This window comes from Vombatus ursinus, unplaced genomic scaffold (assembly GCF_900497805.2).
Source record: "Vombatus ursinus unplaced genomic scaffold, bare-nosed wombat genome assembly UNPS02015035.1, whole genome shotgun sequence".
NCBI lineage: Eukaryota > Metazoa > Chordata > Mammalia > Diprotodontia > Vombatidae > Vombatus > Vombatus ursinus.
In genome coordinates, this window is record NW_020954813.1 from 250,392 (window position 1) to 268,150 (window position 17,759).

General features: G+C 36.3%; 1 protein-coding gene across 3 annotated transcripts in view; it reads right to left on the reverse strand.

The window, feature by feature from the left end:
* LOC114031066 (serine/threonine-protein kinase N2) overlaps positions 1–17,759 on the reverse strand; it is a 170,512-nt gene that overhangs the window by 74,122 nt on the left and 78,631 nt on the right. For all 3 annotated transcript variants that reach the window (XM_027846085.1, XM_027846083.1, XM_027846084.1), the window contains exons 3-6: positions 11,113–11,267; positions 5,596–5,713; positions 4,889–5,034; positions 4,572–4,785 (exon numbers count right to left, since the gene is read on the reverse strand). In XM_027846085.1, the coding sequence (XP_027701886.1) occupies positions 4,572–4,785; positions 4,889–5,034; positions 5,596–5,713; positions 11,113–11,267 (633 nt within the window). The remainder of the gene's footprint in view (positions 1–4,571; positions 4,786–4,888; positions 5,035–5,595; positions 5,714–11,112; positions 11,268–17,759) is intronic.

The following is a 17,759-nucleotide window of genomic DNA, read 5'->3' on the forward strand; positions in this document are numbered from 1 at the left end:
GTACAAAAATATTTATATTAGTTCTTTCTGTGGTGGCCAAGAAGGGGAAATTGAGGGATGTCCATCAATTGGAGAATGGCTGAACAAGATGTGGTATGTGAATGTGATGGAATACTATTGTGCTGTAAGAAATGATGAGCAGGCAGACTTCAGAAAAACTTGGAAAGGCTTGTATGGACTGATGCTAAGTGGAGCAAGCAGAAACTAGAGAACTGTTACACAGTAACAGCCACATTGTGTAATGACTAACTTTGATAGGTTTAGCTCTTCTCAGCAATGCAAGGATCTAAGACATCTCCAAAAGACTCATTATGCCAAATGCTATCCACATCTAGAAAAAGAACTACGGAGTCTGAATGCAGATCGAAGTGTACTATTTGCTCTTTTATTTATTTTTTTTTGTTTCTTCTTTCTTGTGGTTCCTCCTATTGGTTCTGATTTTTCTTTACAACATGACTAATGTGAAAATATGTTTAGTAGGAATGTATACGTAGAGCCTATATCAGATTGCACTCTGTTTTAGGAAGGGAGGAGGGAAGGAAGGGGGAGAAAATTTAAAACTCAAAAGTTTATGGAAGTGAATGTTGAAAACTAAAAATAAATTAACTGAAAAAAGAAGAAAGAACAGAAGAATGGTGGTGAAGGAATGGCTCAACAGGGAAAGAATATATTATTCTATAGATATAACTCATACAGCCAAAGACTGAATTAGTTGGAAAGCTGAGCACAGACTGATGTACTTCAAGGACATACACTTCAAAAACTCCTGAGAAAGACTGTAGGACGGCATGGACTAACACTTTACAGAACCTGGATGCTCCTAAGAATAAAATCCTGAAGATCCAAACTGTAAATAAGGTACAGAAGAAAAGGAGCAAAACACTAAAGATACTGATATGGGTACCTAAAAAGACTTACTGACAACTTAGACCTAAAAGACATGTACTGTCATATCATTTACTAAAATAAGTTCCAAATGAGTAGATGACTTAACAAAAATGGTAACATAATAAACAAATTAAAGGAGCAAGGAAATTGCCTGTTAGATTTATGGAAAGGGAAAGAGTTCACAACTACACAAAATATAGCGAAGAATACAAGAGGTAAAACAATTTTGACTGCACAAAAAACTTAACTCAGCTAAAAGTAAAAGAAAAGCAGATAAATGGGGGAAAAATCTTTGCAGCAAGTCTCTCTGATTAAGGTCTCATTTCTAAGATACATAGGGAGCCGATTCAAATTCATAAGAGTAAGAACCATTCTCCAATTGATAAAAGGTCAAAGGCCACAAAGAGAAAGTTCTCCCAAGAAACCCAACTATCAACAATCGTAAGAAAAGGTCCTCTAAAAATCATTGGAATTTTAATTAAAACAACTCTAAGGACCATCTTAAGCCCATCAGATTGGCAAAGCTGGCATAAAAGGGAAAATGAATGCTGGAGGGCCTGAGGAAAACAGGTACATTAATGCACTGTTGATGGAGCTGTGAACTGCCTCAATTATTCTGGAAAGCATTTTGAAACCATGCCCCTAAATTTAGTAAACTATGCACACTCTTTGACACAGTGAAACTGCTACTGGGTCTGTTCTCCTAAGAAATCAAAGAAAGAAGAAAAGGACTGATACGTTAAAAAATATTTATAGCATCTCTTCTTATGATGTCAAAAAACTGGAAACTGAGAAGGTGCCCATTAACTGGGAAATGGCTGAATAAATTACAGTGCATGAATATGATAGAATACTACTGTGCTAGAAGAAATGACCAAAATGGTTTCAAAGAAACTTGAGAAGACTTGTATGAACTAATACAGAATGAAACTAGCAGAACCAAGAGTCTAGTGCTATTTGGTAGGGTCTTTCTTGGTGGTCCCACCCAATCACATGGGTCCAATTAGTTTTGTGCAAATGATCAAAATGCCTAAAACAGAATTCATTATGCTTCATTCCAAATCCATCCCTCTTCCAGACTTCCTTTCTATTCAAAGTACTGTCATACTCAAAGAAAAAGGAAAAGGGCTCACATATGCAAAATTAATTTTAGCAGCTTTTTATTGTGGTGGTAAAGAAATGGAACCTGAGGACATATAAAGACTGAATAAATCATACACATTAATATAATGGAATACTATCATGCTGTAATTAATGATGGAGGTGGTGTCAGAGAAATCTGGAGATACTTGAACTGATGCAGACTGAAGTAAGCAGAAGCAAGAGAACAATTTATACAATAACAATAATAATACTGTAAAGACAAACTATTTTGAAAGACTTTAGAACTCTGATCAATGCAGTGACCAACCATGATTCCAGAAGACTAATGATGAAATCTGCTGTCCACTGTATTTGTTTTTGTAGAGACAATGGGGAAATTTGTTTTGACCACACATGTTTGTAGCAAAGATTTTGTTTTTCTTTCTCAAATGAGAGTGCAATGGGAAGGGTTGGAGGGAAAGAAACCATGGATTTTTATTAATGGAAAACAAGTAATTTAAAAAATAAAAGAAATGAGAGAAAAACCAATAACCACAAAAGACATGTACTAGAGATTGATGAAAGAGCACAGAGCTGAAAATGAATGATTAAGAGTGCTATGGTCATATAAGAAAAGTGTCAGGGAGCACTAAAGTTCAGAGGAAATTGAGATTGGAAATAAATGCTAGAGACAATAAGTGAATTTTATAGCTATACCGTAAAGGAAGATTTAAAAGAGATTAAGGCCAATAGTTCAGGGTGGACAAGAGGATAAAATTAAGAGATGGCTCAACTGCTAAACTCTGATTTTTGCTTCAGCTTTATCTATTAAGGGACACAATTACTGGAATGGGAAAAACAAACATGACTAATAGGCAGCTGAAAACGGGTTAAGTTAGGAGTTTGTAAGAGAATATCTAGTTATCCTCAATAACTTCAAGTTATTGTTGTCAGGCCCATAAAATTCTATGTTAGAGTACATAATATGTGGATGATTACCAAACCACTGTCAGAAATATGGAGATTAGATGTACCGAAGGAGTAAAGACAGGCAGTGTCCAATTCACAAACAAAAAAGGAAGTTCTTTTAAGTCACAAATCAATAAACCTGACTTTGATTCCTGGAAAAACTCTAGAAAATAATAAAGGGATGAGTTTTGTGAGCATACAGACATACTATATCTGGGTTTCAGGATGACAGGTGTCAAAATCTTTCAAACTATTCTTGTGGACAAGATGGGAAGACAACATCAAAGATGAAAGCAGCCAGACTGATTCAGATCTGGTTTAATAACTAGGACCAGAGTCATCCTGAAAATGAGCCTCTCAAGGACAGCCCAAGGGACCTGTCCTTGGTCCTGATTTTCTCAACATTTTAATTGCATAACTGAAGCTACAGATAGAATGATTATAACATCTGCAAACAATATAACTACAATTCACTTTAGAGAGAAATAAAGTGAAGTACAAAGAGGTTAACTGTTTTGTCCAAGGTCACACAAACAGTAAAAGGCAGAGCCAGGACAGAGCTCAGGTCCTCTAATTCCAAATCTAGTGCTCTACCCACTTAATACAACTTCACCTCCTTTAGTAAATTTGGAATAGGCATAAAATTTAATAGAAGACCTTCCAGAACAGGGAAAGAGGTAGAGAGGGCAAACACACAGCACATGGGGAATACAAAATGTTTTCCTGAGACAGAATGAAGTTTCATTTCTTGGTAAATCTGCTTCCCAATATTTACTCTGATTTCAGTCATTTTTTAGTCCTGTCCAACTCTTTGTAACACCATTTAGGGTTTTCTTGACAAAGATGTTGGAATAGTTCGCCATTTCCTTCTCCAGCTCATTTTACAGATGAGGAAACTGAGGCAGAGTTAAATGACCTGCCTAGAGTCACAGAGTGAGTGTCTGAGGCCAGATTTGAACTTAGGTCATCTTGATTCCAGGGTCAGTGCTAGATCCACTGCATCACCTAGCTGCCCTTACACTGATTAGAGGCAATTAAAAATCCGGAGGTTGGGTTCTTCCAAGTTTTTAATTTAATTAAATTTTTTTTTAATTTTTAGGCAATTGGGGTTAAGTGACTTGCCCATGGTCACACAGCTAGTAAGTGACAAGTGTTTGGTCTGAGGCCGGATTTGAACTCAGGTCCTCCTGACTCCAGGGCTGGTGCTCTATCTACTGTGCCACCTAGCTGCCCTTTCTTCCAAGTTTTTAATCAGAAAACCTGGCATATGATAAAATGGAACAATGGCAGTTCAAATAATCCTGGCAGTAACAGCATATTACAGGCTTCTATAGCTTATTTTGGGAACTTTGATAACCTGAACAATATTTTAAATAAGTATTCTAGTAAGATTAATCATTCCTAAAAAACAACTTCTATTTTTGCTGCATCATTTTCAGATGAAGACAGGAGCAATAGTTACTTCCAAGACCCTGAACTGACATATTTGAAAATGGTTTTCTCACAGACAATTTTGGTAATCTAAATAAATACATAATATATAAGTTACTAAAATAGTATAAAAATGGATTAAAAAAACCAAAAAACCAAAAACACAATATTCTCAAAGCATGGCTTACCCACCTACATACCTGTTAGTGCTGCTGGTTTGGATAGTGTACTATATTGGTTTTGTGTAGATATTACACTCTGCCGTGGACTTAGTGTTGGTGATGCAACAAGAGATAGCTCCTCAATAATAATACTGCTTTTGGGATGATTTTTTGGAAGTTCATTCAATCTTTGTTCTAATGAGTACTTTAAAAGATCCAACTTTTGACTGGATTCATTAAATCTCGCTTGGGCCTTGAACAGAAAAGAAGAGGTTTCATTTTAAAATGCTTTCATTTTAATAATTACATTCTTTAAGTTACTATATTAAGTTAAAACATTTAATTTGAAAAATTACTTCTGAAAGTGCTTTTCTGTCTGTTACTTTTCCCGATCCAAGTAATTTCATCACATTCTTTGCACCTTCTGCTACTGCAAACTCTATCCTAAAGTGATGCCGTAATTCTTCCATCCGAAGTTCAAGAGGACTTATCACAGGTTTTGCTAGAAGAAAAAAAATTTAAGTAAATTTAATAGAACCAACTATTTGGATTATCTAAGAAGACTTAGAAAAATTTTAAAAAGCAAATGAATTCTGATGAGATTAAGTCAGAAGGTAGTTATTTAAGTGGTAAGAAATAGTTATACTAATTAGATTCTAAGGTAAAATGCAGGACTTTATATTTGAGCTGCACTATACATTTAATTTAAACTCTAAGTCTGAAAATTTTTTTTAGAACTAAGGATAAGCCAGTATGTCCATATGCTATGTAACATTCCTAGATCACAATAGTTTCCATCTTTGCTTTTGCCACTTAGTTGAAAAATTTCCCCTGGCAAGAAAAATAGGAAATAATGCATTCAATCTCAAATTCTTATAAGTCTTTATTTTGGAAAAAATGAAATCTATGTATTATAAACATATAACTTCTAAATAGATTTTAAATGAAAAGTTTAAAAAGCCAAATAGCACTTAAAAAAATCACCCTATGTCCATACTGGCATATCCCTAGCTAAGGCTTTGACATTAGTAAGAAGATTAACAGTTCATCTCTACTCCATCACCATTATCAAAAGCCAGTTCATTGGTCTGGACTGCCTGAAGAATCTGCATCCTTATGACTTCTATTTTTGTCTTGCTGTCCTGAAGCAGCTGTTGAGCTGTGGCAAGGAGTTTTCGATCCTATTGAAAAGGAGTTTCAAAATGTAAGCCAACAAAGGAGCATCATCACCATCATCAATAAGCATTTACTATGAGCCAGGCACTATGCTAAGCACTGGGAATACAAAAACAAAAACAAAAAAAAAAGGGCAAAAAGAAAATTTAATTCATCTGAATAAATTCAAACAGCAGTAGCAAAAACAGAGAATTAAAAATGAAATCATGAGAATCTTAATTGTACAACACTACAGATCTCATTACAAAAATAACAAAATTGTGGGGGGAAACATTTCTACTTTATTGAAAGTGAATAACGAGGAAAATTTAAGAAGAACCAAGTGATTCTTATTATTAAAAAGCCCAAACATAGTAACAATCATCTGTATAGCACCAAGTTTTACAAGCTACCTCATTCATAATAATCATGTGACACAGGAAGTACAAGTATTATTTAATTTCCATTTTACAAATGAGGAACTTTAGATTCAGATAGGCTGGGTTACTTGTTGAGAGTTACACAACTAATAAGGACGAGCATATGAACCCACCCCAAGTGTGTTATTTTCAATACCACACATCTCATTTCAAAAACCCAAAGGTAAGTCTTCTAATATGTGAAGTTACTGCTACTTCCCTTGTCCTTAATTTGTATAAAAGGTACTTCATTTTTTCTTTTCCATTATCAAGAGGAATCAGAAATTTAAAAGTCAAATGCAATCATATAAAGTAACATATGCCAAAGTGCTCTGAGATTAAGAAAATTTTTTTTCCTATCACCTTTAGGTCAATTTTAAAATTTATTTTTATTAATATTCTTCTAAAAATGTAATCTACATTTTCCACTAGATCTCTCTTATAATAAAGAAGAAAAGAAGAAAAAAAGCTCCACAAAACCAAGTTATTTTCAAAGTCTGATATTACATGAAGTATTCCACACCCATGGTTCCCCATCTCTGCAAGGAATCAAGGGAGGTGTTTTCTCATATCCCTTCTTTGATCCCAAGCTTGTTCATTCTAAGTTTGTAATATCCAGTGTTAACTGTTTTGGTGTTGTTTTCATTTACATTCAATTGATACACAAGTCTTTGTTACCACAAAAAGTTCTATGAATATTTTGGGTTATAAGGGACTCTTCTTTTCGTCATTATCCTGGGGGTTTATGCCTAGCAGTGGAATTTCTTGGTCAAATGATATTAACATTTTAAATACTTTGCACAATTCCAATCTACTTTCCAGGATGCTGGGACCAATTCATAACTTCACCAACCATTCGTGTGCCTGTCCTTCCGAAGTCCCTCCAACACTGTTTTGAAGTCAAATTTTAATGAAGCGGTACATTTGAAGAGTAACTCAGAATGCTGCTGACAGTATCTGAACATTTCTACTTATTTCCCTTCATATTATTAAATCTAAGGAAGACAACCATAACATGTGGCATCTGAAATTGTAGGGAGCTAAGAAAAACTTTGAAAGCAAAATTTATTTGTTGTTCAATTGTGTCTGACTCTTGCTGACCTCTTTTGGGGTGTTTTCTTGGCAAAAATACTGGAGTGGTTGGCCATCTCCTTTTCCAGCTCATTTAACAGATGAGGAAACTGAGGTAAAACAGGGTTAAGTGACTTGCCCAGGATCATACAGCTAGTAAGTGTCTGAGGTCATATTTGAACTCAGGAAGATGAGTCTTCCTGACTTCAAGGATGGCACTGTATCCATTGAGTAACCTAGCTGTCCCAAATTAAACAGGCCCATAAATAAAAGCCCTTTCTGCAAAACTTGACAAAGTTATGTTGATCTGTCTTAGGATATCTTGAGAGGCTTTGAATTTAGAAGGCACAATGGTGGGTGAGCCACTGAAAAGAAAAAACTCCATCCTGACACACTGCAGAAAAATGATTGCGAGGTCTACCCAGGAAAGCCATAACAAACTGGAGATTTCAGAAGGCAAAAGAAATACTTGAAACAACAGTTTTTCAAACTAGAGGGTAAAATAAAAGAAACTGTCACTATATACATAATAGTAATGGATGATGAATTCAAGTCTGGAAGGATAAGAACCCTGGTAATTACAGGATTAAGATTCAAAAAACCTTGTAGCAAGTTAGAATGAAAGCCAAAAGACAGCACACAAAAACTGCTCATTCTCCAGGCATCTCTATTATTTCCCAAAGTAGCGACCTCGAAAACAGCAGCATCTAATAAATAAACCTAGTTTTTAAAGTAAGACTAGAAAATTCAATGAATGCCTGTTGAATTAGAAAGAGTATTAGACAATACCACTATATCATTTTCAACAAAGTCAGCCTACATCAATGTGACAATCAATTTTTAAAGTACAATCCCATTATTGCAAGGAGTAAAAAAAAGTCATCAAAAGTATAATGACTAAATACCAAACTTAGGTTAATGCCCACTGAATTCATGAGCTGTGCTTTTATTTGTCGTCTTTCCTGGTAACCTCAAACTCACACAGTCTTAATTATCATCTCTATTGAAGCAGGTAAATAGGGGAAAATCTTGGAGCAAGACTCTTCAATTAAGGTCTCCTTTTTCAGATCTATAGGGAGCTGATTCAAATGTATAAAAATGAGAACCATTCTCCAATTGATAAATGGTCAAAGGTCACAAACAGTTCTCAGAATAAGAAATTTAAGCTATCAACAGCCATATGAAAAGATGCTCTAAATCACTAATGTAAATTAATTAAAGAGATGTAAATTAAAATAACTAAGGATCCATACTACACTCATCAAATTGGCAAAGTTAACAAAAATGGAATATGATGAATGCAGGAAGGGCTAGGGAAAACAGGTGTTTAAAACACTGTTGGTGGAGTTGTGAACTGGGTCAGCAATTCTGGAAAGTAATTTCAGATTATGCCCCCAAACCTAGTACCCTTTGACACAGTGATGCTGCTACTGGATCTATTCCTCTAAGAAATCAAAGAAAGAGGAAAAAGACTGATATGTCCAAAAATATTTATAGCATCTCTTTTTATGGTGTCAAAAAATTGGAAACTGAGGAGGAAGTGCACATCAATTGATGAATGGCTGAACAAGTTATGGTATACGAACGTGACAGAACACTACTGTGCTGTAAAAAATGACAAAGGGGATGCTGTTGGAGAAACCTAGGAAGACTTGTATGAACTGATGCAGAGTAGAAGGAGAATAATTTATACAATAAAAATATAATACAATATATGTTGTACATCATTACTCAAAAGATAGATCTCTGATCTCACCAGTTTGATGTTCCTTTTATGTAATTATTATTTTAAAATTCTTTGGAAAGTGTTGTGTTTGATATCTCATAATTATACAACACTGCCAGTATATATGGGCCTGTGCATTTGAAGGAAATTAGAGGTCCTTCAAGGAGCTTTCTAATTTCCTGAAGGCAACCCAGCCCACTCTCCTTCATTTAATTCTGCACCCAACTCACTGTCATTTGTACTGTGTCTATCCCAGATAAAAAAATGAAAGATAAACTATGTGATATAGGCTGTTTCTCCAACTGACTTTCTTCCTTCACTTAGTCTCTCCTCTGTGGATGGTCAGGTTATAGACCTCTTCTGGAGGCTCTTCAATCTTCTGGGACTTGATGCCACAAGCATGAAGACATTTGAAGAGAAGCATCAGTAAGATCTCCCATCCTGAGGGAATTCCTCTTTAACTTGGAAAAATCCAGAATCTTTTGTATGTATAACGCCCTTTCTAGCATAATGCTAGTCCTAACTAGCCTTATGTTTAAGACTCCTACCTGCCTCTTTTACACACTGATTTAATTTGGAGGGTCTTAACAAGTGTTTTTGTAGAACTGAGTTCTTTGTAAAAATTTTCTACCTCTTTATCCTCTGCAACTAATGTTGGTGCAAAAGTCACAATTTCTTCCATGGTAATATTTTTACAAATATTTATTATGAGTACTACAATGAGGTGACCAAATGTCACATTAAATGATGTTTCTTTTTGTCTTTGGATATATAATCAAACCCACACCACCAACTCCTTTCCATGCTAAGTACAGAACCTCTCTGTAAGCAATCCTTCCATTTAGCTGCAATTTCCTTTTTTTCTTCTGGCTTTATTTACAGGGAAAATAAGATGGATAGTATTCTGCACCTCAGAGCATGTCCACTTTTTGGCCACTGGACAAGTTACAGTTATGAGTACCAACAGTTAATTTATCAGCAGTCTGAAAACTGTAATTATAAGACCTCTTTTTCTGCCCACAAAGTGGTACAGAAGAGACTATTTTGTACTTTTCTTTGTTTCATGGCTTCCCACGTCCAATACATTCATCACACAACTTACTGGTGATGAGCCTTTCCATACTGGGCTAGGTAGATCTTCATGAATCTAGAATTGGCCTGAACACATATTTCATATTTTAAAACAGAACTATAAGGATAAAGACTGCCTTTCAACCTTCTACTCTGTCAGAATTTCTAATGGATAGTTATCAGAAGTTCATGAACTCCAACTTCAGAAATTTGAAACATGATTAATTATTTCATCTATGTTTGTAAGTGGAAGACTTTTACTTATGAAGGGAGGCATAGGTTACAACTTGCCTATGATCACAAAATGAACTAATAGGCAAGTTAAGAATTCATTTCCCAATTTTCAACTTATTTCTCTATTCACTGGAGCATGTTGTTTGTATAAGATCATGAAACCAACAACAGTAATTTTCTACAGATTTTACCATTCTAATTAAGGCTTTCTGGATACACTTGTCTGAGATAACTCAAATACTTCTGAATTTCCCTTTCTTCAAAAGTGAACCGAGTCGTTTATTCAATGCTTAGGTATGATGAATAAAAACAATTTTCAAGTACACCATTTCTGATATGGGAATACCCTCTAAAGCCTATTCAGTAAAGTTCCCCAATACTCTTGGGTTGAGTCCTCCTTCCTCACCCCCTCTACCCCCATTTTCCCTATTAGTATTAGATATTTCTATTCAGGATTGGCCTTTATTCAGATGGTTTCCTTTTCCATTATTCTATCCCAACCTTTCTCTGTGGAACCTAACACAAAGTCTTGTCCATCTATTTGCATATACTCAAAATAAAGGCATCAGAAGGAACTGGCTGGTACTAATAAAGAATGCCACAGTTCAATTCATAAAGTGAATGAAGCTTGATCAAAGATACTTTATGTTCTAGATTTAAATACACTGATCTTAAAATATTGGTTGTACCACCCGAGTATGGAATTGAAAAGCTAAAATAAGTTTTGTGAATCTCTTGATTTATTTCAAGCAATTATAGAGAATGTGGTACTTATAAGTACACTATTTACCAATTTATTCAATTGTTTATAGGATATTGAAATAAGATGCTAGATCTGTTAGGTCTATATCTTACAGTAACAGTTTTACATTAGAGTACTTCATATACTGTTTAATAAGCTTACCTTTGAAGAGCCATTTGAGTACATCTGTATCATATTCTCGGCTCCCTGCTTTACCTTTAGTTCTATGTCCAACTGTTTTTTTAAGGCCATCAATTTATTATTGCTAGTAGAACTACGAGGATCGCTATTTGGAGTATCTGGGGTCCTTGGGCAATCTGCAAATTAAATGAAATGTAAATATTTACTAAGAAACTAAAGATCTTATGTTGTAAGATAACATTTTCAAAGAACACAAAATCATAGTTATTCAAATCTCTGTCCCTTGCAATTGTTCTATAACTGTAAACAGTCTGAAGCAGATGAATTCCTGGATGACTATTTATCAGGGATATTACAAAAATGATTTGTGTATTTTTTTAGTGAGGCAATCGGGGTTAAGTGACTTGCCCAAGGTCACACAGCTAGTAAGCGTCAAGTGTTTGGCCTGAGGCCGGATCTGAACTCAGGTCCTCCTGACTTCAGGGCCGGTGCTCTATCCACTGCGCCACCTAGCTGCCCCTTTGAGGTCCTTATTTTAAAAAAGATTCTCAGTTCTTCCTTGATATCTCGTTGAAAAAACTTTTGACAAATTCAGTCTTATGGCTAACAAATCCTTAAAAACTGCCAAAGTTCGATTTTCGTTTCCGGGAGCCAAGATGGCGGAGTAAGAAGTAAGTCACTCTTATCCTCCCTTATTAAACTCTGAAAGCCCAGAAAATATCACCCCAGCAAAAACCCTGGAACAGCTGAACCAGAAGAAAGACAGTATGGTAGCCCAGGTAGCTTGAAGGATGAATGAGAAAGGCCTCTCTTGCCCTGGGGGAAGGGGAGCAGTACAGAATGGCAAGTATCCCAGAAAGCTAGCGGAAAGCCCCACCTCAGCATACCAGGAGGAGATCCTGAAACCCAGATGGTGGAGCAGGCAAATACCAACACCAAGACCCCTGAGTGCAAATCAGTGAGGGCAGGGGGAACTGATGGAAACCAGCTCGGAAAACCACCAAGTGCCTCGGCATTCTACAGCAACTGGGTCTCCCAGCACCTCAGCACAACTCTGGGAAGCACTCCAAGGGGCCCCAGGAGGATAAATATCCTGCAACATCCATCTAAAAGGAGCTGAACAAAGCGAAGGAAAGGCCTGAGTGAGCAGGCAACCCTCCAGGGGCCATACTACCCAATCCTACCCCTACAGTTCCAGTGTTGCTGATTCTAGCCAAACACCAGGTAAGCTGCCAGAACCCTACAGCCTCCAGCTGCCAGCATCGGAGGCCCCAGCACACAAAGCCAGTGACCAGGCCCTGGGCTCCCAACACAAGAAGCTTGGGTCAGTGCCCCTGCTAGATAACTCCTGGTGGGAGTAACTCACCAGGAACCCCTATATTAATGAAACCACAGGTCCTCTTCCCCACTCCCCAAAATAGATTAGCACAAAAAGGATTCAGTTGCTTTTGAAACTGTGGTATAGCTACATATCTTTAGGCGTTAATATATTATCTTTTCAACGGGCTTAGTAGAATACAGGAAAATCTAGGTCAGATTCTGTACTGTAGTTTCCAAGGGATACTTAATATTCTCCTTATTTATTCAATTACCAGCAAGCACCCTTTGATAAGTTAATTTTGATCTTATTTTAAATTATTTACTTCTATTTAGCTCATTCCCTACCATTCCTAATAAGAAATACTAGGACCATAATAAGTTTTCTTTACTCCTCTGTTCCTAGCAATAGCTCATCAAGCCTCCAAAGAGGACACTAGTACATTTCCCTCAACAATATAGCAACAAAACATCTTATTTAATTTTAGATAGCACAGCATGAAATACGGAAACATCAAAGCAGATTTTTTTTTTCTAGGAAAAGAAGTCTGTAATTTTCAGTTAAAACATATGATGCATCTATTCATAAAGGATCACAGATTTAGAGGCAGAAGGACCACAGATTATTCAGTCCAAATCCTTTATTTTAAAGATGAAGAAACAAAAACCCAAGGAAGTTATGCAACTAGGCTAATATCAAGATTGGAACCCAGCTCCTCTGACAACCAATCCAGTACCATTCTCATTATATGATTTTCTAATTATCTAAACTATATTTCTAGTATTTTATCTGTTATTCAATAACATTGGACATTTCTATTATTTTAAATTCTGAAGCCATAGAAAATAGTCTAAAGTTCAAGATGTGTGAGCATTCTCAACTCTTCCCAAAAAACTGTTGTATAATCTTACTATGAGGTGCTCATAGAGAACACTGCCTACAGTTTGAAATATTTCAAGAGTTCATAAAGGAATGCAAGAACAATGAAAGAAAATGTGGTATGATCTTGAAACAAGTTTCATTCCCAATTACCCTAGCCTGAAAAAAAATCTCTCTGAATTAAAAATTACACTTACTGCAGCTTAAAGAACATATTTGTTTGTATTTTTATATTGTCTTGTTCTCTTTCTCTTTTAAAAGACAGGAGGCCTGCAGTTTAAACCTAATAAATTCCTATAAAGTGCAACTGAGAGCAGACTATTGTACTATTGTAAGGCAAGGTACTGAAGCAGAAAAATGGATGTCTATTGTTGGCTATGTCTTTTCTAACATGTTTCACATCATCATCAGAAATCAGCACATTAGCAGGCAAGGATAATGAGACATACAGGTGTTGATTAGTCAGTGTTGCATGAGAGGAATGCCAAATCAGAAAGCTTGGAAGATCATACACGTATACAAACATCTTCAACTTATGGAATGGGGTACTTTTCCAAAAGTAAATCCTTAAGTCATTTTGGATTCTGAACACACTTTCCCATGGAAATAATGCTATAACAGTAACTGAGGTTCCGAAGCCAGTCTGCAAAAGCCATAAAATATAATCCTGCAAAACACACATATTAAGCAACACTATAACCAGACTCCAATATTAATACTGGAAGGGCTGTTAACTCAATTTAGGTTGCTATAATAGGCAAGAAGACATAGTGAAGTGTACTTCAGTTTAACAAAAGAACTCTTTAACTGTCCTTTGCCATCTCAACGAGCTCAAGAGTTTCACAGAAAAAATGTAAATTTCCTGTCACAGGAAGTTTTCACCGGGAAGCTACCAGGAATATTACAGAAAATGCCACTTTTCTATAATCTATTTCTATTAAACAGGAAGGAAGATAGGATAGATGTTGTAGGGTCTTTGCTCCTAAAGAAACATAAGAATAAATAACTTTTATAATATTATCATTGAACAGCCACCATTTATAACAGTATTCCCAAGAGGAAAGTATATTGAGTTCTAACTAAGGATATCATACATATTTCCCTTTCCACTTTCCAAACCTGGCCCCTTCCTACCTTCTCTTTGAGTCTTCTTGCATTTTAAACACCCCCACCCCCGGCCAAGTACTCTATGGCCCAGTGACATTGGTCTTCCATTTGTTCCTTGCATACCTCCCCACTCTAGGCCTTTCAATGGCTATCCCCGATGACTGGAATCTTCTCCTTCCTCCCCTCTCCCTACTAGTGTCAAGACTCACCTCAAATACTACTTTCCACACATGGCCTTTCCTGGACCCCATACCTAGTTCCATTTCTCAGAGGTTACCTTTCAGTTATTCTTTGTCTGGCTTGTATTTACATATTTGTTTGCATGTAGCAATCCTCGTTAAACTGCAAACCCCATGAAGACAGGGACTATATTTTTGCCTTTTTTTTTTAAATATCCCCAGGGCTCAGCACAGTTGGCCCACAGTAAGCACTTAATTAATGCTTGTTGACTGACTGATTGAAGGAGGATGGCACCCAACCTGTACTTAGAAGGAAGCTAGGGATTTTACCAGATGGAAAAGACAAAGGAGTGAATTCCCATGGGGAACCACTTGTACAAAGGTGCAGGGCTGGAGAACAGAATGCTATTTACAGTAGGCATATTTAGCTAAATGTCCACTCTGGGGTGCTATTCCAAACTTCTAGGGGCTAAAGCCTAGTCATCCTAGAGGCATCAGCCTGCTGGTATTAAAGGGCAGCATAATTCAACATATCGATTCCCAAAAGGCACTTTACTGATCAAAAAAATCACACAATAAAAGCCAAAGGGCTTACGAGAAAAATGGGGCTGGGGTACAATGCTCCAAAACTTCATCGTGACATAAAAAAGACAGGAGCCCAACAAAAATGGTACAGTTTTACACATGTTAAATGGTTAAGAAATACATAAATGCTACAAAAAATAGTGGCAGCCCTGAGACCTTCACTTGCAACCTGTCCCATGTCCTGGCCTGGCAAATGGCCCTTCAAACGCCCATGGGGAAATGTGGTGATGAGGGGGAGTTTGGACTAGCTTTCCTCTGTCCACAGTCACTCCTATGCCAGAAAATATATAATAAATGTGGCACTTTACCTTAAAAAAGACCTAAAGTTTGCTTGTGGAAATAGGCATCGGGTTTAGAGCCTGTCAGTTATTATGAAGTGATACAGTTTGCTGCATTCTCACTATTTCTCGCTGAGGAAATTGTGCACAAGCAAACCAAAACTGGAGTTATGTTCAAAATGTTCTCTAATACAGCAATCATGTTGAAACAAATTCACATTTTCGAAATAAGCATTGTAGCAGAAATGACTATTAGCTAAGGGTTGAGCCTGGGGAGTGGAATGAAACTTGGAAGCCATCATTTCCTAATAGGTCCGACTAGTTATTTTTTTTTTTTAATTTTTTCTAAGTTCCACAGAATGAGTTTGTTTTGTAGGAAGCTGGTGGCAACAACTATTCCTCTCATCCCCCTCCTTTTCTCTCTCTACATTTACTTTTCACTGGAGAGTTCATTCACTTTTATTATTCAAATACCACCTCAATGCAGAAAGTTAACCTGAGTCTAGCCTCTTATTTGACTTCCAATGTCACATTTTCAACTTCTTACTGTATATTTCCTCCTGAATGTGCCACTATTACTTCAAATTCAAAATGTTTAAAGCCAAACATTAGTTTTTCCCTTCCAAAAGAAAATCTTTTCCTTGATTTTCCTTCTTGTTGATGGCTCCATCATTTCGACTCACGGTGGCTCTAAATTTTAAAGAGCACTTTTTCACTTCTCCTTTACTCCTGACATCCAATCAATCACCAAGTCCTACTGATTCTGCCTCTGCAGTGTGATCTTTTATTCGATTCTGTAACATCAATTTATAACACATCTGCATTATTACATTGGTGTTGTAGTTAGCATTTCTGCTTCTATTCTCTTCTCCTTATGGTTTAACTAGTATAACACTAGCACAAGTTTTCTTGGCCGTTTTTGTGCTTGAATGAGTTATCACCTTTGACCTACAGACCCCTTCTTAAAATTACTTTTTAAAGAAATAACATAAAATACGTTAAGACTACAAAAGAAACCAATTATAGTGAAATACAGTTATCAAAATAAAAAGTTCAGACTCCAGTGTTAAGAACCTCTGCTAACAGACCAATTTTCCTGAACTATCGATTTTATTGTATTATTCCATGGGTTAAAAAATATCAATGGCTCCCCATTTCACACAGAACAAAATTAAATCTCCTTAGCCTGACATTCAAGGCCCTTTAGAAGCTCACCTCTACCTACCTGCTGCCTACATAGACCCTGTGCTCCAGTCAAATTGTTCATTTGTGACTTCCTACCTGCATTCTTGTGTCCATACCATTCCAGTAACCTAGAATGCCCTTAGAATGTCCTCCTTCATTTCACCTTACCAAAACCAAACTACTTTTCTTTTTTTTAATTTTTAAATTTAATTTATTTTTAGTTTTCAACATTCACTTCTACAAGCTTTTGAGTTTTAAATTTTCTGTCTCCCTCTCTTTACCTTCCCCAAGACGGCTTGCAATCTGATATAAGTTCTACATATACATTCTTATTAAACATATTTTCACATTAGTCATTTGTAAAGAAGAATTAAAACCAAACAGGAGGAAACACAAGAAAGAAGAAACAAAACAAAACAAAACAAAGAGAGAGAGAGAGAGAGAGAGAGAGAGAGCAAATAGTATGCTTCGATCTGCATTCAGATCCCATGGTTCTTTCTCTGGATGTGGACAGCATTTTCCACCATGAGTCTTTTGGAATTGTCTTAGATCCTTGTATTGCTGAGAAAAGCTAAGTCTATCAAAGTTAGTCAGTGCACAATGTGGCTGTTACTGTGTACAATGTACTCCTGGTTCTGCTCACTTTACTTGGCATCAGATCATATAACTCTTTCCAGGTTTTTCTGATGTCCACCTGCTCATCATTTCTTATGGAACAATACTATCCCATCACATTCATATACCACAACATGTTCAGCCATTCCCCAATTGATGGGCATCCCCTCAACTTCCAATTCTTTGCCACCACAGAAAGAGCTGCTATAAATATTTTTGTACATGTGGGTCCTTTTCTCATTTTTATGATCTCTTTGGGATACATCCCTAGAAGTGTTGTTGCTGGGTTAAAGGGTATGCATATTTTTATAGCCCTTTGGGCAGAGTTCCAAATTGTTCTCCAGAATGGTTAGATCACTTCACAACTCTACCAACAATGCATTAGTGTTTCAATTTGCCCACATTTTCTCCAGCATTTGTAATTTTTCTGTTTTGTTATGTTAGCCAATCTGATAGGGATAATGTGGTACCTAAGAGTTGTTTTGATTTGCATTTCTCTAATCAATAATGATTTAGAGCATT